At 51.7% G+C, this 25,040-nt stretch overlaps 2 protein-coding genes across 2 annotated transcripts in view; one reads left to right on the top strand and one right to left on the bottom strand.

The window, feature by feature from the left end:
* HK1 (hexokinase 1) overlaps positions 1 to 10,135 on the top strand; it is a 71,022-nt gene extending 60,887 nt beyond the window's left edge. Inside the window, exons 15-18 of the mRNA XM_061181432.1 lie at positions 1,445 to 1,628; positions 3,494 to 3,649; positions 7,357 to 7,590; positions 9,249 to 10,135. Of these exons, the coding sequence (XP_061037415.1) occupies positions 1,445 to 1,628; positions 3,494 to 3,649; positions 7,357 to 7,590; positions 9,249 to 9,393 (719 nt within the window). The 3' untranslated portion in view covers positions 9,394 to 10,135. The remainder of the gene's footprint in view (positions 1 to 1,444; positions 1,629 to 3,493; positions 3,650 to 7,356; positions 7,591 to 9,248) is intronic.
* A 2,019-nt stretch (positions 10,136 to 12,154) lies between these two features.
* TACR2 (tachykinin receptor 2) lies at positions 12,155 to 21,704 on the bottom strand. Its single transcript, XM_061181417.1, is given in 6 exon segments — positions 12,155 to 12,371; positions 15,279 to 15,475; positions 16,089 to 16,226; positions 16,228 to 16,240; positions 19,558 to 19,752; positions 21,313 to 21,704. Coding segments are annotated over 6 exon segments (1,152 nt in total).
* Between the last annotated feature and the right edge of the window lie 3,336 nt (positions 21,705 to 25,040).

The raw sequence follows: 25,040 nt of genomic DNA, 5'->3' as shown, positions 1-25,040 counted from the left end.
AAAATGGCTTAGGCCAAAATGGCTCCTCTTATATCAAGAGAGTCATGCCTGTTTGTCTTTCTCTGGGGACTCCCTACCCTGTCTGCTTACAGTTACACAGTCAGAAGCATCTGTGAATTCTACTTAAGTTTCTTTAAAGGGCATAAAACAGCCAGAGCCCACTTGTCTAGCTGGTAGAGGTGTCCTTGTGTCCCTTAAGGGTGTTGAAAATCCATGACCTCTGTCTCCCACCCAGGATGGGTCCACGGTGTGCCCAGGGTGGGTCCACGGTGCTCGAGGGCCTTGCAGCTGCAAGTGTGATCCCTGGCCAGCAGCATCAGAATCACCCGCGAGCAGGTTAGAAATACAGGGTCTTAGGCCTCACCCCAGACGTCCTGAATCAGAAAATCCATCTCAGCAGCTCCTCAGGGGATTCAGGTGTATGTTAAAATATCTGTGTGAGGGACTCCTTGGTTAGTTGATGGTTTTTAAATTTCCCGTCCATTCACTGAGACAAGGCCAGTGACCACAAGTTTGGATGTCTGGAGATGAAATCTGCTGTGAAAGTTTTAGAACGCTTCCTCTCAGCATCTGTACCTAACTACTCCTAGTCGAGAACAGTAAACAGTTTGTGGTCCAGCCCTAGTCCTTGGGGGGGGCCACAGTCTGACTAGCCCTGCCCTGGGGAGGTCAGGGATGGAGATCAGAGGCTCCTGACCCCCTGGAAGCCGTTTGTCAGATTGTGTGTATACAGTGTAGGGGTGCACTCAGGGAAACGTCCCTTTTCTCAGGAGAATCATCAGAATTTCAAAGCGATCTGTGATACCAAAATGGTGAGGGACCTTGCTTTAGAAGGGCACCCTTGAGATGCTCAGGACACTGTCCTTCCCTGAACTAACGGTGGGCCTCATTCTTGAACACACAGGAGAGTTTATTCAGGCAGAGTCCACGGCCAAGTTTGATAAGAAAAGATAAGTGGACATGCATGGTGGGATAGTAGACAACCCCTCCATGTAATATTTCATATTTATGTGTGTATATACGTATAAATACAGTATATGTGTGTGTACGTATATGTGGAGAGAGAAGGAAAGAGAAATAGGGAAATATCCTTCCAGTCTGAATGCTGCCTAAACTTCCACTATTGAAAATACATCCCTTTGTTGTAAGACCATCTTGTATTAAAATAAACATAGCCCTGTGCGGACAGGTAAACACACGAGGCTCTCGCTGTTGACGTCTTAGTATAAAGTAAGTTAATCAAATGCTCTGGGCAATTTGAACTCTGACTTTGCCTTTATATTTTGAGATTTTCCTGGAAGACATTGGGAAAGTGAAGCTATTACTTTGTTCATCTCAAAAGCGTGCCCCTCTCTGTGGAGCCCCAGGCCCCAAGCCTAGCTGCAGCCCCCCTCCCCACTAAGCACGGTGGTGTGGCCATTCATTCTCCCCTCATGTATTTTAGGGACGGGCAGCAATGCCTGCTACATGGAAGAAATGAAAAACGTCGAGACGCTAGAAGGAAACGAGGGCCGAATGTGTATCAACATGGAGTGGGGTGCCTTTGGGGACAACGGGTGTCTGGATGATATCAGAACAATCTATGACAAACTGGTGGATGAATATTCTCTAAACGGCGGGAAGCAAAGGTAATCCCACCTGGTGGAGGAGACGGGACGGGAGGGCATTCTGCCTGTTACAACGGAAGAAGTTTCTAGGAGTGGGGTTTGCACAAAGCCTGGAGACTGTGGTCCCTCAGGTTCACTCCTGACCTTGGCTTTTGGCCCAAGGAGAGCAGAGAACCTAGGGGTGGAGGGTGGCGGCAGCACATGGTACAGGATGGCCCAGGGTTGATGTCCTGTGCAGGTGCCTCTGGGGACAGGGTAGCAGCGGCCACACCACTCTTCTCAGTGACCGGGTTTATCCTGGAACATTCTGGCCTTCTCATTGCTCTATGTTTCTTCCCCATCAGACTAATAGAAATCTGTTGGTCGGCAGGTTTTTGCCATGTTTAGTAGGACACACTTGACCTGCAGTTGTTAAGGGGCAAGGGAAATTAGGATGTCGCCAGTGGGAGTGGGGGGCTCCCTGTCGCGGGTGAGGCAGAGGCCCGCCACCGCCAATTCCTCCTTTTCCCACGGCAGACCTCCTGCACCGCCTAGTGGCTATTTGGACCTTTGCAGCTCGGGTGTCAGGGACCCTCCCCAAGATGGCAGTGTCCACCCTTCCCAGCATAGAGACAAATGACCCCTTGTCTCAAGCTCCCAGGGATCAGGTCATCCTTTGCCATAGCCAAGACGAGGTGGTCTAAGCCGTGCCCCCAGGAAGAGAATGAAGAGCTGGGGGTAATACCTCCCAAACATAAGTGATTCTCCAGCTAACCTCAAGATTTTTGTCTTTTCCAAATACCACCTATGCTTAATGTTTTTCTTTAAATCAGCTTGTATTCTTACGTTTAATGAGGGAGGAAAACCAATATTACCATAAAATGGATATAGTGAAGAACAGCGTTATTTCAATCCTAGCTACTGTGCCTACCAACAGCTCGACAGGAAGACCCCCTTTGTTATAAGGGAGATCAGTAGGGGTTCGAAGGGGTGAGAGCCATATCAGCATCAAACTTATCAACACCAAGGAGACGTCTCCTTGATGGAATGAAAAGGACTAGACGGGAATTGATGATAGTGGTGCCATTTCGTGTTTTTCCTGTGGACCACCCGAAGTCTTCTGGAGTATCCAGATTCCAGTGGAGTCGTGCCAGCTTGGGGACACTGGGATGGGGTGTGTTCACGGAAGCATTTAAAGCCCTTGTCATTTCTTGAGGCTCCTGAGCATGGAGAGGACAGGAATTAAAAGCCCCCAAGAACAGGTGACCCTCAGGGGTGTGGTGGCCGCCTGGGTCCTCCAGCCTGTGTGGCTTTATCACTCTGTGGGCACTTGACCAGCACTATGGGTTTTGGCAAAACCTTCCAAAAATCTAGTGGGGACTTTCCCTGTGTTGTCGTGTTCCTTTAAGCCGTTTGCTGGTTCTACAGGTATTGATTGAGCACCTGACTGAGAGCAGCGCTGAGCTGTGCTGGGCCCTGGGACTCAAAGCTGAGCAAGACACACATTCTCTGTCGCCTCAAGGCTTTCGCTGCAGGGGTGCCAAGGGGTGGAGGACCTGTGTGTGCTGTGAAGGAGGGAGGGTGCGTGGGAGCTGAGATAGGCAGGGGGAGGACAGACCTTTTGAAGCAGTGCTGGGCAAGTTGAGAGCTGAGAGCTGGAGTGGGGTTTCGCCAGGCAAAGGCAGGGAGTCAGGTGAGGAAGAGGATGGTTCTGCTGGTACTTTCGCGTCTGATCCCGGGAGGGTTGGGGCTTCCTCAGTCCTTCCCGGTCTCACGCTCTGCCTCTGCCGGGGAGCACAGGGCTGGGTGCACGGGTTGGTGATGACCGTGAGGCACAGTAAGGCGCCCGGGGTTACTGTGAGACCGCAGGCTTCAAAGAGACACCCAGTCCCCTCCTCTCATTTCAGGTATGAGAAGATGATCAGCGGTATGTACCTGGGTGAAATCGTCCGCAACATCTTGATTGACTTCACCAAGAGGGGATTCCTCTTCCGAGGGCAGATCTCTGAGCCGCTGAAGACTCGGGGCATCTTTCAGACCAAGTATCTCTCTCAGATCGAGAGGTGAGTGGGCAGGGCCTTCCCTATTAGAGGTGGACCTGGCCAGGGGGCTGTGATGGGGGCAGTAGGCAACATAGGGGACATTTCGGCCATTTGTGAGGGTTTTCTTCTTCCTCTGGAGTAGTAGGCCCTGAGCAGTTGCATTTTGAAGTTCCATAATTTTACTATAAATCATTCCCTTTTATTCATCCTGTATGTTAGGGCATTATATTGATTTGTTTGAAATCATCCTGTGTGTAAGGTTACATTTCAGGATAGGAAAGGTGCATCACAGATATTTGTATTGAAGGACCATTGAGTCCAAAAGAGCCAAGCACCCCTGGTCTGGCCTCACCCTCTTTTCCTCTGAAAGGCAGCCTAGGATGCATAGCTCACCGCCCACCGTGCCCCACAGCGAGCTGCTTCTGTCTTCCTCCTGTTTTTCTCATGTAGAGTGAACATTTCATCTGTGCCTTTGCCATCTTCCACAGTGAGCTGTGAGAAGAGGTGGAAAAGTGCTCAGCAAAAGAGCTTGTGCAAAAGCCACCTTCATTTTAGAATGGTCATGATAGCAGCACTGACATTGGCTCGGCTCGGGTCTGCTCCTCGCTTTCGCCCAGGCCTGGGTCTGTAACCTTCAGGTAAAACTCACTGCCCACCAGAACCCACGCGGTGAAGTGCTAGCTGCAGACAGCGGCCCTGCGGCACTGACCCTGGAGGACTTGAGCATGTGGAGTGATGGCATTTCACAGCTGCAGGGAGGGGGGGGCGCACCATGATAGGGAACCAAGTTCCCCACTGCTTTCTCTCCTCATTCTAAGTTCACCCAAGAGCCAAGTGTGGAAAATAGGAGCCAGAAAAGAATGAGAAGAAAATATCAGTGAATATTTCGTGTTAACATTTTTTTATTGTGGTAGATATATATAACATTAAATTTACCATTGTTACCATTTTGGAAGTGGACAGTTCAGTGGCATTAAGTACATTCACACTGTTGTTCAGCCATCGCCACCATCCATCTCCAGAACTTTTTCATCATCCCGAACTGAAATTTTGTACCCATTAAACGCTAACTCCCCATTTCCCCCCTCCCCCCAGCCCCTGGCAACCACCCTTCTACCTTCTGTGTCTATGAATTTGACTCCTCTAGTGACTTCATGTAAGTGGAATCATATAGCATTTGTCCTTTCACATCTGGCTTATTGCACTTAGCATAATGTCTTCAAGGTGTATTCATGTTGTAGCATGTGTCAGAATTTCCTTGCTTTTTAAGGCTGAATAATTCCTTGTATGTATACACTACATTTTGTTTATCCATTCATCCATCCATGGACACTTGGGTTGCTTCCACCTTTTGTCTGTTGTGAATAATGCTGTTATGAACATGAGCGTACAAATACACGATCGAGTCCCTGCTTTCAATTCTTTTGGATGTATACCCAAAAGTGGAATTGCTGAATCACATCATTATTTTACTTACTTATTTATTTGGAGGAACTGCCATACTGTTTTCCACAGTGGCTGCACCATTTTAACATCCCACCAGCAGTATATACAAGGGCTCCAACTTCTCCACATCTTCGCCAACACTTATTCTTTTCTGTTTTTGTTTTTCTTTTAATAATAGCTATCCTGATGGGTGTGAAGTGCTGGGGAAGGTCCTTTCAAGTGTGATAGCAAAGGGAGAGATCATAAAGAAAAAATTGCCAAATTTAGCTGCATAGTTTCTATAAGTTAAAAACAAAATCAGCCATCAAGCTTAAAAGACAAACAGAAAACTAAGGAAAACATTTGCATTATATATGCAAGATGCAGAGCATGGCATGGTGGGCAAGAGCTTTGGCAGGTCTGGTCTTGAGACCTGCTCTACCCCATTGGCTGTGAGCTTTGGGTGAGTTACTCGATCTCTCCGAGCCTCAATTTCCACATCTTTAAAATGGGAATAATCATACATGGATCAGTTGGCTGTTAGGAGGAGGAATGAGGTAATGTATATAAAGCACGTGTCACATAGTAAGTCCTCAAAAAAGGCTGACTGCTCTTACCACTGCTGTTGTGTTCATCATCAGTCATTGTCAACTCTTTCAGTTTAATGAGGAGACAAATATCTCAGGAGAACAAGAGTTTTGGTATAAGGTAGTTCATATGGCCAGTAAACAAAAACAAAAACAGTAATCCTCACTAATAGAGAGGAGCACAGATTAAACCAGTGTGATGCCATTCTTACCAAATTGTCCAGTGTTTCTAATTTTTAAAAAAAATTTACTTTATTTTTATTTTTGGCTGTGTTGGGTCTTCGTTGCTGTGCACAGGCTTTCTCTAGTTGAGGCGAGCGGGGCCTACTCTTCGTTGTGGTGCGCGGGCTTCTCATTGCAGTGGCTTCTCTTGTTGCGGAGCACGGGATCTAGGTGTGTGGGCTTCAGTAGTTGTGGCACGTGGGCTCAGTAGTGGCTCATGGGATATTCCCTGACCAGGGCTCGAACCCGTGTTGCCTGCATTGGCAGGCAGATTCTTAACCACTGCGCCACCTGGGAAGCCCCTTTCCACTGGGGACAAGTAAGGCCAAATACTCTGTTAGAGACAGTAAATTGATACAACTTTCAGAAAGGCACTTGGCAATATGTATCAAAAACCTTTGACCGATAAATGCCCATCGACAGACAAATGGATAAAGAAGTTGTGGTACCATATATACAATGGAATATTACTCAGCCATAAAAAGGAACGAAATTAAGTCATTTGTTGAGACGTGGATGGATCTAGAGACTGTCATACAGAGTGAAGTAAGTCAGAAAGAGAAAAACAAATATCGTATATTAACGCATGTATGTGGAACCTAGAAAAATGGTACAGATGAACTGGTTTGCAGGGCAGAAGTTGAGACACAGATGTAGAGAACAAACGTATGGACACCAAGGGGGGAAAACCGCGGTGGGGTGGGGATGGTGGTGCGCTGAATTGGGCGATTGGGATTGACATGTATACACTGATGTGTATAAAATTGATGACTGATTAAAAAAAAAAAAAAAACCTTTGACCAAGAAGTGTTATCCTAAGGGAAAAATCTGACTTGCACACAAAGACTTATAAAGAGGAACATCATCAGAGTGTTACTTTATGTTAGCAGAAAATTGCAAACAACTTAAATTTCTCTAAACTGGCTGAATAAATTATGGTCATCCCCAGAATAGAATACTATGGCAGCTTTTACCAATCTTGGTCTCAGATAAGGAGGTGGGAACTTGCTCAGATGTATGAAGCATGAAAGAAAGCAAGAAAGAAAACCATATATAAAGGACAAGCCCGCAACATTGTTAATCAACTACACTGCAATATAAAACAAAAATTTAAAAATAAATAAATAAAGAACAAGCCTATTCACATATCAGAACAAAGACATTGTTTAATGATATCCAAGAAAAATAGATTGGAAGGAAATATATTTAAACGTTAATAGTATTTTCCCCAGTGTTGGGATTGTAGATAGTTTTAATTTTCCAATTTTTTATTTTTCTAGATTTGCTAGTTTTTCTACAACTTAACATGTAATACTTTGGGGATCATTAAAAAAAATAGACAAATAAATGTTATTTTGAAGGGGAGAGAAAACCCCATGCCCCTTTTCGTGGATGAGTGCAGTGATTTGGGGCCGGCTCCTTTGGAGTCGGCGGCTTCTGTGCTGCTCTCGTGGGTCCCGCTTCATCCAGCCTCCTGGCTTTTGTCCCCCACAGCGACCGATTAGCGCTGCTGCAGGTCCGGGCCATCCTCCAGCAGCTTGGCCTGAACAGCACGTGCGACGACAGCATCCTCGTGAAGACCGTGTGCGGGGTAGTGTCCAAGAGGGCCGCGCAGCTGTGCGGCGCGGGCATGGCTGCCGTGGTGGATAAGATCCGCGAGAACAGGGGGCTGGACCACCTCAACGTGACTGTGGGCGTGGACGGGACGCTCTACAAGCTTCATCCGCAGTGAGTGGGGCTTCCCGTGGGGATGGGCAGAGCTTCCTGGGCAGGCAAGGCCCCCTTTATGGCTATGGGACATCAGGATGTGATTCCCACCAGGAAAATTCCTCGCCAGGACACAGCCAACCTGCAGGCTGTGTGGTCAGGGTGGGGCTTGTCTGGGACGAGGAAATGAGCTGCTCTGAAGTTTACCTGGGATCCCTGGGGAGGTGGAGGAGCGGCTTCACTTGGCCAGCTCACACCTGTGGCCTGGCATTTCCTGCTTTCCCCTCCCCCTGGGCCTCTCTTATCCAGGTGGGGAGCAGGAAAGGAGGTAAGGGTGGGCGTGGACTTACCCATCAGCCTGGCCCGGAGGCTGTGTTTGGTAAGCCCGGAGGCTGTGTTTGGTAAGCGGGAAGAGGGAGTGAAGGAAAGGGGAAGAGGGCCCACTGTCTTGTCCACCTGCTAAATCAGTTTGTCAAGAGCCTTGGAAGGCAGGAGCGGTTTTGGCCCCGGGCTTTGCAGCAGGGAGGCGGGTGGGATGTGACCTCCCTGATATTTTGGTTGGGTGTCCAACACCCCATGCTGGAGGAGGAGACGTGAGCCCGTCCGCTCTTCGATCTACCGCACATCCCAAAGCTTGGCTCTTATGAATAGAGTGACCATATTATCGTCGAAAACGGAGGTGCTTTTGCCAGTCAAGAGAGTGCTACTAATAATCACACTGGACTGTCCCCAGTAAACTGGGCCATTCACTCTACTTAAAAGCAACCTCACCCAACTCAGCGTAGGCATTGCCTGCCTATGTCATGGCCGTGGCTTGGGATGAAAGCATCTGCTCGGCTCCACCCCGACCTCTGTCTCTCCAGCTTCATAGCTGTCCTCATTGTCACTGTGGTTTAGAGCTAGGCTTTGGAGCCGCACATGGACACGCTTGGTTTTAATCTTGGTACCACCATTTAGGAGCTGTGCTCAGTGGTTTCATCTCTGCCAAGTCTCCTCTTCTTCATGGGAAAATGACCACCGGCAGGCCGGACATTACATATATAAAGTGTGGGACACCTAGTAGGTACTCAACAAAGGGCAGTCAGTATTACCTCTAGGAGCCCCACTGCCCTGAGCATCCTCAACCTGGCGCTATCTCATTTTCAGCACAAAATGCAAGAACCCAGAGTCATCTCTTATTTAGAGATTATCGTTCATGGGGGTGGGGGGCTCCCCCTCTTAGCTTCAGGTGCTGGGCTGGGGTCTCAGAGGGCTGCAGCTGGGGGTCGGTGATGTTCGTTTCCATGCAGCCTGCTGAGCTGACCCAGTGCCGGACCAGCTTGGCCCGCCTCAGTGGTCCACAACCAGGCCCCAGCACCCCTTCTTGGTTTTCGGTCCCCTCGGAGCCTCAGGCTTTGAGGATGGGAGCCGTCTGGGTGTGTTACTCATACCATAGCCCTCAGAAGGTGTACAGAGCAGCTTGTTTTGGATTCTCCGTTGTGCCTCCCTGCTGCAAATTGTTAACAGGACTGGCTGTAAACCCACTTTCTCCCAGCCATTCGCAGTAAGCCGCAGCTGCTTCCAAGCAGCCCCTCCCATCTCGCTTCCCTCCTTGTTAGGGTGCTTCAGCATCTTCAGGTGGGTCTGGCGTCTCTCCTCATATTCCTCTACCTACCCTTCTCTATTTTTGTCCTTTTTAGCTTCTCCAGAATCATGCACCAAACCGTGAAGGAACTGTCACCAAAGTGTAACGTGTCCTTCCTCTTATCCGAAGACGGTAGCGGCAAGGGAGCCGCCCTCATCACGGCAGTGGGCGTTCGGCTCCGGCAAGAAACAAGCAGCTAAGAGTCCTGGACCCCCAGCCTGCTGCCCTTCCAGCACTTCTCTCTTCAAGCAGCAACCCCCTGTTCTGCCCAGCGAGCTGTGCTGGGAGACGCCGGCGCCAGAGCCCGCCAGCACCACCGCGGGAAGGAAAACAGAAGCCAACTACTGGCGCATAACGTAGGGTACAAAATAGAGTGTGTGCTGTTGGTAATCTCCCTGACCTCCAGATCCCTCCTCACCTGCCCTGCCACTTTGCATGATTTGACTTCAGCCTGGTCGTACGTTCCCCACATGTGAAGTTTAGTGGCGTCCGTTTCTAACTTATGCATTCGTCTAACAGTTATTTATTGGCCCAAGATGAAAAGTCACACCATCTGACAGGCCTTATGGGCCTCTGCAGCCCGTCCTTGGGGATGTGTCCCCCGTGTGCAATGTATTATCACCAGCAGACACTGCCGGGACTCCTCCTCCCACGGGTGCCTCAGCCACCGCTTCCTCCCGGCCCCGCACCCATTGCTGTCTGGTGTCCCATCAGGGCGTGTCAATGCCACTGAACTGTGTGTCTGTGGAACTGGTCATAGCCACATTGTGACAGTCTTGCATTCTGTCTGTCTTGGGGAGGGGAGGTGGGCAGTCCTGTGGGAAAGTGTCTTGTCTCCGTTTGGGTAAAACGAACCAATCAAGAAACAGTACGCTCATTGGAATTTCCCATCGCTTTTGTGAGCCATGTTGTATGACCTAGTAAACTTTGTACCAATTCAAAGACCCGAGTGATGCTTAATGGCTGGGGAGTGGGGAGGACATCGGGGGATGTGGCAGAAACCAAACCCTGGGGGGTTTTGTGGCCTTCTGGGTCAGGGGCAGAGTTTGAAATGAAGGCTGTGTTCTTCAGCGTGCAGCCTTCTTTTGGCTTGAGGACTTCTGTACTCTCCCTGCAGAGGGTCAAGAAGTAGCCTCTCCCCTTCTTCTAGCACCTGCCCTTCCAGTTCCCCGCTCCAGCCCCGGGGGCCTACCCCAGGGAGGGACTCCTGCAGCCCCCGCCTTGACACCTCTCAGAAGGTAAAGGGATGGAAGGCCTCCGTCTTCCAATAGCCTGGCTTCCTCACTTGTAGTTGGAACAAAGCAAAAGTCAGCTTGGCTTTGCGGGGGCTGTTGGAAGCCCATGAGAGGACAGGGCAACACTGGCCCTCCCTCCTGCTGTGCTAGAGCAGGTCCTGCCTTCATCACCCTCTCTGCCACCTCCAGGATGAAGGATGAAGAGATCCCCTGCCCTGAGCAGATGAAGCCTTGCAGCAGCCCAGGGTAGCAGGGTTGCCGTCCTCTCCCCAACCCCCATCATAAACGAACCCCTCCTGTGGGCCCTTGTCTGACCCTTTCACCCCTGCCCCACCGCGGTCTTGAGGGTGCTGTTCCACTCTGTGGCTGCCGTTTTGGGTTCTCCCCCAGCCTGTCTGTGGACCCCACATCAGTCCACATTCTTGTACCCTGTGATTGAGGTGCGATGTGAGTCTCCCAGGCCATGACCACACTTCTGGTGGCTTTTCCCAGGACTGACTGCATGCTCCCTTGGTTTGGTGAGACCAGAGTCCCTTTATTTGTCACTGCCGGTGCCTATGACACAGTGATCTTGTGGAGAACACAGATAACATTGAACTCTAGGTGTGCATTTACAGTGTTACGTGATTCTTCTGGAGGGGCCGTGAGGTGGGAAGGGTGAGTCAGCAAGCAGGGTGAGGTGTGGACTGGGCTGGGCCTGGAGCTTTCTGGGAGATGGGACAGTGGGTGTTCTCTGCCTGCCACCTCCTTGAGCAGAAGTAAGGGTGAGGGCTGTGTCGCTGACTTGCGGAATTCAGGTCAAACGGCTGCCCTGGTAGTAATAAAAGTCACAGCTGCTGTTTATGAAGCACTTCACCTGTGTTGGGCCTGCCAGTTTATAGGCATCACTCCCATCATTTTCACAGCATCCCTGTGAGGTGGTTTTGCCATTGAAAGAGAAAGGAGCTGAAGGTCATTGTGACTTGTCTGAGGCCACCCAGCTGAGGCTCCTTTTAACCACCATCTACACTAGGGTGGATCTGGGTTCTTAGATGCTAAGGCAGAGAAGCCCTGGATTGGCTCACAGGTTAGGAGCTTTGCAAAACAAGAAGCTTCTTTCCTTGTGTCTTTAGCCTCATAATAGGTCAGTGTCATGGTTGGGTGCTGCTGACAGGTGTGTTTGGTTTGGTTTATACAACATTTAGAAAAATGTGAGCTCAATTTAACAAACCTGGAAGTTTCACAAATTTGGATTTCTGGCTTCTCTTGAAAGGTTTGGAGGATCTGGCAACAGTGGGCTCCCAGCCGCATGGCAGCATCTGTCCAGAGCTGATCGGCTGTTGTTCCCTTTGGATTCCTGTGCTCTCCAGTTTGCCACAGTCCCCACCCTTCCTTTTGCCCCAACACTGGAAGTCACTTACCTTTTATCATTATATCTACAGTTTTTCTTTTATACTGGATTCAGTTTACTCATTATGTTGTATGCCCCAGGGAGGCATTCGAGCTTGCAACTCCTGGATTAGATAAGTGTTGGCTCACACTGTCTTCTTTGACTTATTGGATCCCCTGAAGCATTGTCAGAGGGGTGGCTGGGAGAGTCAGCACCCACTGCAGAGTTCCTGGCCCCATCTTGTTTTTCCATTGATGTACTGAAGGGTGAGGCATGGGCCAAACTTTCCGATGTGGTCCTCTCAACTGGCTACTTCTCCAGGGTGCTAAGCCTCCCCCTGCAGCCAGGCACAAGGGTTCAGGGGTCAGTAGACACTTCAGCTTGCAGACTTCCAGCCTGCCCATTGGCAGCCCCAGAGGGGGCCACATCCCCAGCCACGAACAAAGTCTCTTTAGTGTGACACCTGTTGACCCTCGTGGAAAGGGATGAGGTGTGAGTCAGCTCAATCTTGTCCTTCTCAGTTGGCGTGACCCATGGGCAGCAACGGAAAGCAAGCCGGAATCCAGAGCGAAACCTGGGGGATGGAGAGTCATCTTGAGCAACGGAGTGAGGGCGACAGTTATGGGAACTGTCCTGTGGCTGCTCCCACCTCCAGGAGCCGATCTCTCCTCCAGAGGAAAGTTGCTGCCTCGCTCCTAAGAGCTCAGGGTCTCTGGGGAGACACGTTCTCTAGTGGATTTGGTTTTTGGAAACAACCAGAAGTAATCTGGAGCTAAGTCCAAGGACTGAAGTGAGCCGAATGAGACCGTTTGCTATTACAAACAAACAAAAATAAACCAAGTACAGTTATAAAGACACAACAGATTTTCTTGTTCGATTTGTTAATTGGCTTCTAAAGGAGTATGCAAAGAGGAGTCTTAAAAACTTGGGGCTTTGGCAATGTTGGGTAGAATACGGATGCTCCCCCAAGGGGACAGCTTTGAAAGAAAATATACACATGGAACTACTAAGTTTTAGTACATTTGCTTAAAAAATAAACAACTTTCCCCAAGGCAGCAAAGAGGGTCCACCTGTAAATTAGAGATCCGAGGAAGCAGCGAGTGACTGGAAGAAATGAGAAAGAGCTGGCAGAAAGAGGACACTGGTCTGTCAGAAGCAGAAACAGATGAGACCCTGTGTGATGCAGAGGGAGGGAAAGAACCATATGGTCTGTTCCCAGGAGACGCAGGGTTCCGAGTTTCAGAAGAGCAGGCCTGACTTTGGTTCCTCCCCCTGTAGCTCTGAAGGTTCCATGGTGCAGCCCAATAAATGCCTTTATTATGGGAGCTTCATGGCCTTTGCCCACACTCAGCATGTCCCAACCCGAGATCCCCATCCTCTTCCCCCCACACCACCCCAGTCGTCCTCGTCTCAGTTGCTGACAACTGACCACTCTGTCCTTCCACAAGTTCAGGCCAAGAACCTGGGGTCATCCTTGACTCCCTCTCCATCAAATTCTGTTGGCTCTACCTTAGCAATCTCCAGACTCTGACCACTTCTCACACGTCTACACCCACCATCTCTCGCCTGGATTATTGCACCTGCCTAACCATCTCCCTGCCTCCCCCACCTTGCCCCTCTGTGGTCCAGTTCCAACACAGCTGCGAGACTGATTCTTTTAAAAGGGAATCAGAGCATGTGTTTCCCCCACTCAGAACACTGCAGGGCTCCTCATGTCAGAGAACCAGCCCAAGTCCTTACCTTGACCACAGGGCCCTTGCCTTGGCTGTTCCCCTGCCTGGAATTCTTGTCCAGACACCTACAGGGCCCACTCAATCCTCAAGTCTTTGCTCAAAAGACCCCTTAGTAAAGCCTACCCTGACCACCCTGTAAAATCGCAACCCTTATGCCCATTACTTCCCCCAGCACTTCCTGTCCTCTCTTACCCAGCTCTAGTTTTTCTTTTTTCTATAGGATTTATCACCTAATACACACTGTATATTTACTCATTACATTTGCTTATTGTCTATCTCCACCTCCCCACTAGAGGGTCAGCTCCCCGAGGATAGGAATCACTGTTTTTGTTCACCGGGGTATCCCAAGGGCCTGGAACAGTGCCGGGCACACAGAGCCACTGTTGAACATTTTCCGGAAGAATGAAAATTCCGCCAGGAATACCAGTCTTCAGATCTAGTGTCATCAAATACTGAACGATTCAGAAGTTGTAGAGCCCTGGGGTGTTCAGACTCCCAGGGACTGTGTCCTTGGGTAGCAGGAGAGTGACCAATGCACAGACACAGAAGGCTGGGAGCCCCTCCCTGATGTGACAGTCCCTGTCTCCAAGTTCTCACTCCTACAACTGCATGCAAGAGAAATGATGAGATTATAGGCCTTGGAGACACATGGAATTCCTGCTGCATGAGTTTAGGAGAGTCTTCCTTTTGGAGGCTCACTTTCCTCATCTGTAAAATGGGGATAACACCTCCCTCCCATTATATACTTGCCTCTCAGGAGACAATGGAGGGTTCTGGCAGCCATTAAACAGTCAAAAAAAAAAAAAAAAAAATTACAGTCTGTTACTTCCTTCTGGCCTGCCCCGGGTGGGATGTCTGAGCAACAAAGATCCTACTGGCATTATGAGTGGCCTGGACATGTGGGCAGGGAGGTGATAAAAGATGCCCAGGGCCAACCTCACCCACATCATTGCCTCGTGAAGGCCAGGACTCAGTGTCCACCTCTCATCTCCTCTTACCTGGCTCCACCGTCAAGGCTTTCTGAGGCTGAACGACTTGCTCTGCAAGCAGGACTCCTGGGCTGGGGCTCCTGCCTGGCCCAGCACCTCCTCACCTGTGCAAGTGCCCCTGAGCAAATGCCAGCCCCTCTCTGGGACTACACTTCTCTAGAAGTACAAGGGTTGGGGGGAAGTGAGAACTTGGCTCCTTCCTTTCTGGCAGTCACTGCCAAGGTCACTTCCTAGCTGCCCTGAAAGCCCCTTCTGTGATCTTCCAGGGAGCAAGCTGCTCCCCCTCTAGTCTTGGCCCCGGGCCTCAGGTTGAGTGCTTCGTTCTCCTGCGGTTGGCGCTGTTCTCCTCGCCCAGGGACAGTCCTCAGTTCTTCCTCAGTGTAGGAAGCTCTTAAAACCATCAGTCCCTCCCTCCTCTACCTGGCTCCTTCCTTCCACCCTCTCTGGCTGTCCTTCTTCCTCTCTCCCCCTCCCTCCATCTCTCTGTCCCTCCCTCCTTTCTTCTCCTTGTCCCAGATGCAGCCCCCAGAAGACAGAGCAGGAGCAGGCAGACATGAGAGCTGTGGCCTGGGCAATGGGGCAAAGCTTCGGGGAGGAGGTGGGGCTCAAGCTAGGCCTGGACCCGAGGGAGGATTGTGTTGGGGGCTTCCTGGGAGGATGGTAATCCCATGGTGGCGGGGATGGACGGGCACAGGCTCAAGCTGTGCAGGGGAGTCCAGATGGAGCCAGGCTGAGAGAGGGGCTGGGGTGAGGGCTCACCTGTGGTTGAGGCAGCAATAAATGATGGGATTGTACATGGTGGAGCTCATGGCCAGCCAGAAGAGCGCCAGGTAGACCTGCTGGATGAACTTGTGGCAGTAGATGTCCTCCTGGAAGCTGCCCAGGATGAAGTAGAGGTGGTAGGGCAGCCAGCAGATGGCAAATGTCACCACCACCAACACCATGGTCTTCACAAACTGGTCCAGGAGAGACTCAGGTCACTCCTCAGCCTGGAAGCCCCAAGCCCCAGTTTTCCCGAGGGGAAGCACGAGGCACCTCTCATGCCAGCCTGAGAAGCCCTCAGTAAGCAGGCCCTGTCTACCTCCACAGGCTCAGGCCCCTAGAGCTTCTGCTACCCAGACACTCCTGGGCCTTCCACCTCGGGACTTTTGCTCAGGCTGGTCTCTCTGTCCACACTGCTGTCTTTCCTTTGAAGTCCTCACTCCTCAAAGCCCAGCTTGGTGGCCACCTCCTCTAAAAGGCGTCTTGGATCCCTCTTAGAGCAGAGCAGCTCCCCTCCCTGGAGAGTGGATGAGCTCTCGTTCCTAACCCCATCCTTAGAGGAGACCATGCCAGCTACGGGTTCCGAGGTCTCCCTCTCCCTGCAATCTGCGTCCGCCACAGCCCAAAGACCAAAGCAAGTCCTCCCGCCCGGGAAGAAAGAATGAATGTTCTGGCCAGGGACTTGGGACAAGGGCAAGTTACAGGTGGAGTCTATCCTCCGCGGCGCCCTCTAGGGGACGTGCCCGGAATGGCTGATCCCGGGGCGGGGCCGGAAGTTTGGCCCCGCCCCCCGCCCCCGGAGTTCACCTTCTTGGCCTGCAGGTGGCGCAAGTTGGCGCCATGCGCCTCGTACCCTGGGACAGTGCGTCTCCAGAGCGTGAGGCCGATGACACTGCAGGCGAGAAACATCACCACGAGAGGCCGGAAGTAAATGAAGGCGATCACCCGCAAGGTGGTACCTGGCAGGAGAGTCAAGGGCCTGGGCACGGGGCGACCTGGGGGCGACTCCAGCATCCACCAGCACTCAATCCCCAGGACCTTGCTGACGCCCCTGAGCTGTTCCTGGCGGGCTACCCTGGGCCACCTCCCAAGGCCTTGGTTTGAAAAAAAAAAAAGAGTAAAAAAAAAAGAAGGGCAAACTGGCTAGCATATGTGCCCAATGAGAGTTTCCCCTGACGCAAAAAGGACACCTGTGTTAGCTCTGAGTCCTTCCAAGTGACAGACAAGTTACCAAACAAGGAAATAAATAGGAACGAAAAAGTTAACCAAGTAATACATTTGTTTAAAATTTAAAATGCCGTTAAGCACAAAGGAGGAAGTAAAATTATGTATCTCACCCACACCACTGTTAATGATTTGGAATATTTCTTCTAGAATCATGTAATATATGTGTATATGTATATACACATATGTATTAGATAGATTATGTATATCTTGTATATCTGCATCTGTCTGTCCAGATAGATTTCCTAGAGTCGATGTGGTTCTATCCTGCACCAACATCCCTAGCAGGGAAGGAGGCAGTGGAGACAGGCCACACTGTACATGCTAGTGGAGCATCTCTTCCCGACCATGAGCATTTGGTTGGGAACATGGCTCACATCTGCAGATACTCTTTCACACCACCTGTAAGCAAGTGGCCCGGAACACCATTGATGGCGCTCATCCAGTCCCCGTGGAGGACACCCGGGGCTGTGTTGAGGCCTTCTCATTTCCTTTTGGAAAGATGCATGCTGCCCATTCTGGTTTCTGAGCGATGCTATAGCCTCTCTCTGACAAGGCCCAAGCAGGAGCACCCGGTGAATGGACCCAAGACCCCTGGCCCTGTCATGTGACCTTTTTCTAGGAGAACAGAGGTGTACCCAAGCCCCTCCTTTCTTCCCCGTGTGCCAGCCTTGCTGGGTACCTTTCAAGAGGTACTGACACCTGGAGGGAGGGGAGTAGGTGGCTCCAGCAAATGTCTTCCCTAAAGCCTGAGTTTAGAATTCGGCTTGCTTGCTCTTTTGGCAAGCATGCTAATTACAAAAGGTTTGGGGGCTCCTCGACTCCCTGATCATCATCTGTCCTACTGTGGAGCAGGTGAGGCGGGAGGAGCAGCCTGGTGACAGGCCCTTGTACCTTACCTTCATTGTGAGGTCACAGAGTGTCTGAGATAGATAGACCTTGAGGATCAGCAGGGCCACCTGTCTCAGCATCCAGAGCAGGAAAATGAGGCTCAGAGAGGCACAGGAAGTCTGTGTCCTGTGAAACAGCTCTATACGGACTTAACACACAAATGATTTCCCTTCCACTGAGGGTCAGCCCTGTGGAGTCAGAAGAACTGGGTTCTTGCCTAGCCTCTAATTTAAAGCGTGACCTTGGGCAAGTCAGATCTCTCCCTCAGTCTGTTTCCCCATTTGTAAAACAAGGAGTTAATCTCTACCATCCTTCCCAAGTATGAGTGACGCCTTTCTGTTGCCTCATTCTTTCTTGGGTCGGTTCAGGATAGGAATTCACTCTGGGCTAGGTTCCCACACAGAAGGGAGTGCCAAGGAGCTTTGGGAACCATCTTCTAGGGCCTGCCAGAATCTCATAGCCTGGACTGCCTTTTTTTGTATTTTGGTTTGGGGAGCATATGTGCATTTTCCTAGATTCCTACACACACAGGATGTGAGCCTGTACGGATGGAGCCCCCAGTCTAAATCTCAGAAGCTCCCCAACCCAAGAACAAATAATATATTCTTACACACGAGAAACCAGGCTTTTCCCCAAATCCTCTCAGAATTCGAAGTAGCACCAAAGTATGGCCTTCCTAGCCCACCTCTGCCCTCCTGTTTTCCCCTGTTGTCTGAATCAGAGTCCGAAATCACCATCCCCAGAAAGGTGGTGGTTGGTACCTTAAGTTCTTACTGGTCCCCACCTCAGAGAGAAAAGCTCACTGTTAAGGTGGAGAAACACCGCCCCGCAGTGGCCAGTCAGGAAATGTTCTGCTCTCCGCCCCTTCCCAAAGCCAAGAAGGGGGCGGGTCGCTACGTGGACTCCGCCCTTGGAGCCGTGAGTCTCGAGAACGTGGGCTACGGAATGAGGGCAGAGACCCAGGGCAGCAGTTTCCCGGGAAACTCAGCAGTTCCCAGGAACAGGCTTCTCAGAGGAATGGCGCCTTCCCCGAAGGCCGCAGCGTGGCGCTCTCTGGCTGGTGCTCGGGACGGGAGGAGACCAGGTAGGGGCGGGCGTTGGGGGAGGAGTGTTAAAGGAGGCGGGAGAGGGAGTTGAGTTGTCGCTGTGATCTAGCGGCTCTGGGCTCAGAGCGTGCACATCCTCATGCTTGGGGCAGCTGGGCTTTTCTTGGACTAAATCTGCCAGGTTTGTTTTCGTTTGTTCCCCGTTTAAACTACCACCTACTGGGCTCCGGTTCTGTGCCAGGCACCGTGCTAAGTTGCCTCAGGTACATTTTCTCTTCTGTGTTCACAACAACCCCTGAGCAAGGTTCTCTTACTAATCCCCTTTAAGAGAGAAGGAGCCAAAGGGTCAGAGAGGTTAAGTGACTACAAAGGGTCCTCCGGCCAGCAGGGTACAGCGCAGGGCTCCAACTCGACTACTGTCTCCAGAACCTCAACCAATTCTTTATCCTCTACCACCAACCCCCGCCGTGCTTGGGGATGACAAAGCCACACCCGCCGTGAGAACTGGGCAAACTGACTCCCAGAAAGGGAAAGGACTTACCCAGGGTCACCCAGCAGCTGCACCATGCCTGAGTTCTGTTTTCTCCCCCCATCCCCCAGCCCACGGTGCCTGCCTCAGCTCAAGTCCACTCCAGGCTCCTCCTGAAAACATCCCAGGCTCTGGCACCTGCCCTTTCTTTCTGTCTCGGTACCTGACATGTGCCTTATTTAAGTAAGAGTGGTGAGGAGATTGGGCTCTGAAGCAGGACTGCCTGGATTTAAATCTTCGATGTACCACTTACTAGCTGTGTGGTCTTAGGCACATTACTTAGGTTTTTTTTAGTGCCTCAGTTTCCTCATCTGAAAAATGGGAATAATAATACATACATACCCATATTGTTAGGAGAATCCAATGGGTTCATATATGTAAAGTACTTAGACCAAACCTGACATTTAGTAAGTGCTAAGTGTTACTTTTAGTTGATACTGTACTCACATAATCCCCAGTTCACTCACAGACACATGTGCACACCCATGCATACACACTGCACATGTGTACGTGCACATATGTGCATGCACGCACACACATGCACACGCGCACACACACACCATGCTCCCCCACCCCCAGGCCTTACAAAAGGTGCATCTTGCCGCCGCTGTCTTCGGGCCAGGCCACCACGCGCTTGGTGGCACCCCGGTCCATGGTGATGGTGGAGTAGAAGCCCTGGGGGAAGGCGAGGGCCAGGGCCACCAGCCAGATGCCAGCAATTACTGCTCTGGTGCTGGGGGCCGAGAGCCGTGGCTGGAAGAGGTGGACGATGGCCATGTACCTGTGAGCAGAGGGCGGTGTGAGTGGGGGGTGCCCTCCCGTCAGACCAGCCCAGATCTGCTAGTCCCATTCCCCGCACCCTGGCTGATGACCTGCAGAGAGCCAGCTGGGCTGGTGCTCTCCCACAGCCATGTGGAACACTAGCGCCCTAAACGCCAGCCCACCCCACCCCCTTCCACCACATGGCCTCCCTCTGAGCGCGGATGTGCTCTCGGATGGCCACAAGAGAGCGGTGTGGCCACACCGGCAGTCCATTTGGGGCCTTGTCCTGAAGCTCAGCCCTGCCGAGTTCCCCAGCCACACAGCCTGTCTTCTGTTCAGAAACCTTAACAGAGCCCAACGGTCTCCTGGACAAAGCCCAAAGCAGCTGCCCACCACCTTTCTGCAGTGGAGGAACTGCTTTACATACGCCTAAACAGCTTTGGTCCTAGATGACCCCCGGGCCTTCCTCCCTGGGATTAATCTGAACCGTGAGACCAGGCCAGAACAATAGGACGCAGCTCAAATCCCACTCTCACAATAAAGCTGATCCTGACACCCTATCTAACACTACAACCTGCCCTGCCCCAGCACACATACCCTAGTGCCTCGGATCCCCTTTCCACTTCCTGATATTTTTCTATAGCACTCATGACCTCAAAATACAACATATAATTTATTTAGTCTTGTGTTTATTATTTAAATTCTCACTAGGGCAGGCATCTTTATCTGTTTCTTCCCCCAATGCCCAGAACAGTATCTGTACATAAGTAGGCATTGAACATAAGAATGAATGAAGAAATGAATGGACGAGTCTCCATTATTACCATCCTGACCTGAGCCACCATCCTCCCTCACCTGGGTTATTACTCAGTGTCCTCCTGCCTGGTCTCCTGGCTCCCACCCTGCCCTCTACAGTCCGTACTACCCACCCTCCACCCAGCCTTTAAAATGGAAGTTCCACGAGACCATGATTTTGGGACCCTTTTCCCCCTGGTGTTTATTCCCCAGTGCCTGAAACAGTGCCTCAAATACCCGAGTGAATGAAAAGGAAGTCTTAGGGGACTTTCAGATCTGCCGACTGATCACTCCTCCACCCCTCCACCCCTCCTGCCCCCACCCCATCCCCGTCAGAACGTCACAGTCTGCAGCCCCACAGAGCAGCATCAGGGAAGTAATTGGCCCCATCTTAATTATATAGTAACTGCGTGTGGTGTTAAAATTTCCCCTCATATAATATATCTAGGAATAGGATGACAATATAAGCAATTTCCTTTCAGTAAAACAAAGATCAACTCCAGAGAAGAACACTTCAGAAGGTCCCTAAAACACCGTTGGTCTTCCCCTGTAGCCTTGAACAGCCATCTAGTGCAAAGTTCTTCCTTGTGTCTAACCTTAACCTTACTTGCTTCGTTTCCACAGTCCCCTGTCTTCCAGATGCATAGTTTAGGATCATGATCAGGTTAGGAGGCAATTAATTCACTGGGTTCTACCCTTAACTTGCTGTGTGACTGTGGGCAAGTTACCAGCCCTGTGTGAACCCAGAAAAGTGAGCCGACTCCCCCCAGCTGCCCCCTCTTGCCTGTCGGCGGCGATGGCGGTCATGGAGTAGATGCTGACAAACATGGCTGTGATGGGGAAGAGGTTCTGGAAGTAGCAGAAGGCACGGCCAAAGTACCAGATGTTGTGGCTGGCGTAGACGAAGTTGAAGGCTGTGTTGAAGGCGGCCATGCAGAGGTCGGCCAGGGCCAGGTTGACAATGAAGTAGTTGGTGACTGTGCGCATCCTCCGATGGGCCAGGATGATCCAGATAACCGCAGCACTGCCCATCACAGCCACCAGCACCAGGGCCGGGTAGGCTGCTGCCCACAATGCCAGCTGCCAGCCAGGAATGGAGAAGGCCGTGATGCCCATGGTGTTGCTCTCAAGGCCAGACGAGATGTTGGTGTCAGTCACCATGGCACAGGCTCCCATGGCTGCCTCTGGGTCTGGGACAACAATCTAGCTCCTTGGTTCCTTCCGGGCCCTGGTGCCCTGCCGGATATGCCGTAGAAGACAAATCCTCTTTGGTGCGTGAGTATGGGAGAGCGAGGGGAGCACTCCTGTGCAAAGCCAGGCACATCTGGGGAGCCGGGGGGCACTCCCAAGTCTCAAGCAAAGATGAGTTAGGCTGAGCAGAGAGCCGGGTCCAGAGCCATTGGCATTTTACATTCCCATGTCCTGGCCAGACTTCTCCAATGTCATGTGGACATCTAGAATCCCAGACACGCTTTCAGAGCGAGAGACATCCTTATAAATCATCAGTCAACCCCTTCGCTGCAGAAATGGAAAAACAGATTCCAAGAGGGGACCAGCCCAGGTCACACAGTAAGTTGGTGATAAAGCCAGGACTCAAACCCAGGTCCCTCCTAATGCAATTCAGGGAATGTTCTGGATCAGACACACACACAGCAGCCGTCTTTGGATTCTACAGGTCAACTGCACAGCAGGCTCTCTCTCCAGGCGTTGGGGTGCAGGCAGGGCTGCCAGCCCGTGGTTGCCCGCCTGCTGCTCTCCGGGTGGGGCATGCTGGGCGGTGAGGGCCTTCGCGGAGGTGTTTTCTGCTCACGAGATGGGGCTGCCTCCTGCCCTTCGTCCCACCCCCGCGTGGAGGGCCCGGCCTTGTCTCTTGAGGAAAGATTTAGGACTGGCTGCTGAGGCAGGGAGAGACCCAGGGGAGATGGGAGGTGGCAGCAGTGGGGCCGGGCAGGGGGGGCACAGTCCTTGGTAGGGTGTTTACATTCAGTGGGGCTGGAGCTACATCTAGAATGTGATTAGGGGCACGGGCTTGGGAGCCCCAGGGACTCCAGGCAAGTCTTTTAACCTTTCCCAGCTTCGACTTTCCCATCTGAAAAAAATAGGAACAATACGGTGCACATCTCACAAGATATTGGTGAGTTTTAATGAGATAACGTACGTAAAGTCTATTTAGCACAGGAGCTGGCAGGTAAGAAAACGTGACAAGGAGTTGTAGCCCTGTGGGAGGCCCCCAGACAGCCCAGGGCTCTGCCGGCCGAGGCAGAACGCAAAGCATTTCTAACACGTTCTCAGGTGATTCCGGTGCTGCTGGTCCAGGGACCTCACTTTGAGCACCACTGTCTTAGCACAAGGGCAGGGCTCGCTGCCTCTTCTGTGAGCTCCAGAAAACCCCGAGGGGCTGTGCACAGACTACTCTTGGTCGTTGACTGTGTGCATGTGTGTTGGGTGCTGCCTGAAGCTGCAATGCTGTGTCTGAGTGATTGTGTGTGTGACAGACGTGTGTAAGCACACACACACTCGTGCACCTGTGCACACCTGTGGGTGTGTGGACCCTCAAGGCCGGGCAGGCTCAGAAGGGCAGGGCGTGTCCCTCATTAAAGCCGAGGAGGGCTTCTCAGTCACCAGCATTGGTGGCCCTGCTGGGCTGCTGTGCTAAGTGTGTGCTTGGTCTCCTGGGAAGCCAGCCCCGTTCCTTGCGGAGGGGCTGCTTCCAGGGGCCCCTGCTCCTCCCGTGGGTATGTGTACCGTGGGGCCCTGGGCCTCCTCCCGCCCAGAGTCAGCTTCAGACACAGTTGGCTCCAGCCCTGGCCAGGCCGTGGGGCAGAGGCCTGTTCCTTGTCTGGATTGGGCCACCAGCCTCTGTTTGGATGTCTGCCCTTTGCTGAAGGGCTTCTGCCTTTGATGCCTTTTGGTGGTAGCAGCGGCAGCCACTGAACTTTAGGGCTTGTTTGTCTCATGCTCCACTGACCAGGGTTTTGGAGGTAGAATGTATAGAAATAAGGACGTAACTGCAGGGCAGTCTTCTCTGTTTGCAGTTCTGCCTCCTACTCCAGGCAGCCAGAATTCGTTGAGTTTCAGGTGCAAGCACAGTGCAGGGCTGGGACACCCAAGGCTGTGTCACCTGCCCTAGAAGCCCCAAATAGTACCCTTTCTTCCTCCCCGCAGCATCCCGCCACCTCCACTGTGTATGTGAGGATTATGTTTTGGAGCTGTGGAATCTAAGAGTTTTATTTCCCCCTTAAATCATGTGCTCTTGTGGCTTTCCAACTATGTGCTCGTGGCCTCGTGGAAGGAGAGGGTGGTGGCCGCCCCGCCCTGGACAAAGGGTTTACCAATCAGCCTTGCCGCTCAGAGCTGGCCTGCTGAGTTCATCGCTAAACAATGTCCTTGAAGGCTGCTCTTTGTCAAATCAGAAAAACATTCAAAATTCCTTCAGCTCCTATGGACGCGTCAAGACTCCAGTTTGCTCTTCGAGCATGTATATGGGAAGTTCCCTCCGCCAGGAAGTGGAGGGGAAGGCTGCCCGTGGGTTCTGGCTGGACGGGCTGAGGTGATGGCGCAGGTTGGGTACCCTTGGGAGATGACTCTGGTTCAGACTTTAAAGTGCAGGATGTTTATTAAGGAGCGCATAGGATCAACCCCTGGGGAAGGGAGGGGAAAGAAGCAGGTGTGGGCGGAAGAGGAAGTTGAGCGGTGACGGTGAGACAGCGGCCTTGGACAGCCCCGGGTTGAGGCACTCTGAGCTAGAATGGCCTGTTAGAGTTACCCTCATGGTTTGTGCTATTGTGGTCTTGAAGTGAGCATCCTGAAGACAAGAGTCGGAGGTGATTTGTGTTTCAGGGAGTTTGGAGGAGAAGGAGGTGGGAGCTGCTGCAGGAATGAGGGAAGGGAGAGAAAAGGGGCTCCAGGAAGCGTTGTGGCCTGGGTGCCCCTCAGCAGTGTCCCAGAGATGCCTTTGGAAGTTGCCTGACCGTGTCTCTGGCTGGGCTTGGGCCCTTGGTCCTGGCTTCGGCGGGTCACATGCAGCTGTGGGTCATCTAGTCACCACGAAGTTCACAGGGCTGTGGGCAAATTGAGGACGAGGACGATGCACTGAGCTTTTTATTCCGGTAAATGAATCCCGTTTGAAGGCTCAGCCTTCATTCTGAGACGATGCCCTTCTTCCTTTTTGGGTTAAAGTGTCCTTTCTTTCATGAAATAATGGTGATGGCAGATGGTAGCTGTGTTCCTGGTTTTTCTTTTTCTCTAATATTTCTTACTCAGTGGAATAACATTCTGGTGAGCTGTGTGGTTCCCTCAATTAGGTTTTTGATATTTTATTGGTCTATGAAATTCAGAGACTCAGGAGCCCTGATCTAGTTCCTCATTTGGAGAAGAGAGGGGGAGCCCCCGAGAGGGGAAGGCTTGCCCTGGGTCCTCTGGCCCTTGAGGGGGGCCGCTTCCTGAGGGCTTCCCTCGTCCTGCACTGGCCTGTCTGCCTCTGCTCGCTTGAGGCCCATCAAAGCCACCTCC

The sequence above is a fragment of the Eubalaena glacialis genome, chromosome 1, assembly GCF_028564815.1.
Source record: "Eubalaena glacialis isolate mEubGla1 chromosome 1, mEubGla1.1.hap2.+ XY, whole genome shotgun sequence".
In the NCBI taxonomy this organism is placed as follows: Eukaryota; Metazoa; Chordata; class Mammalia; order Artiodactyla; family Balaenidae; genus Eubalaena; species Eubalaena glacialis.
Note: the sequence above shows the minus strand (reverse complement) of the source record. Positions and strands in the feature narration are given on the sequence as shown.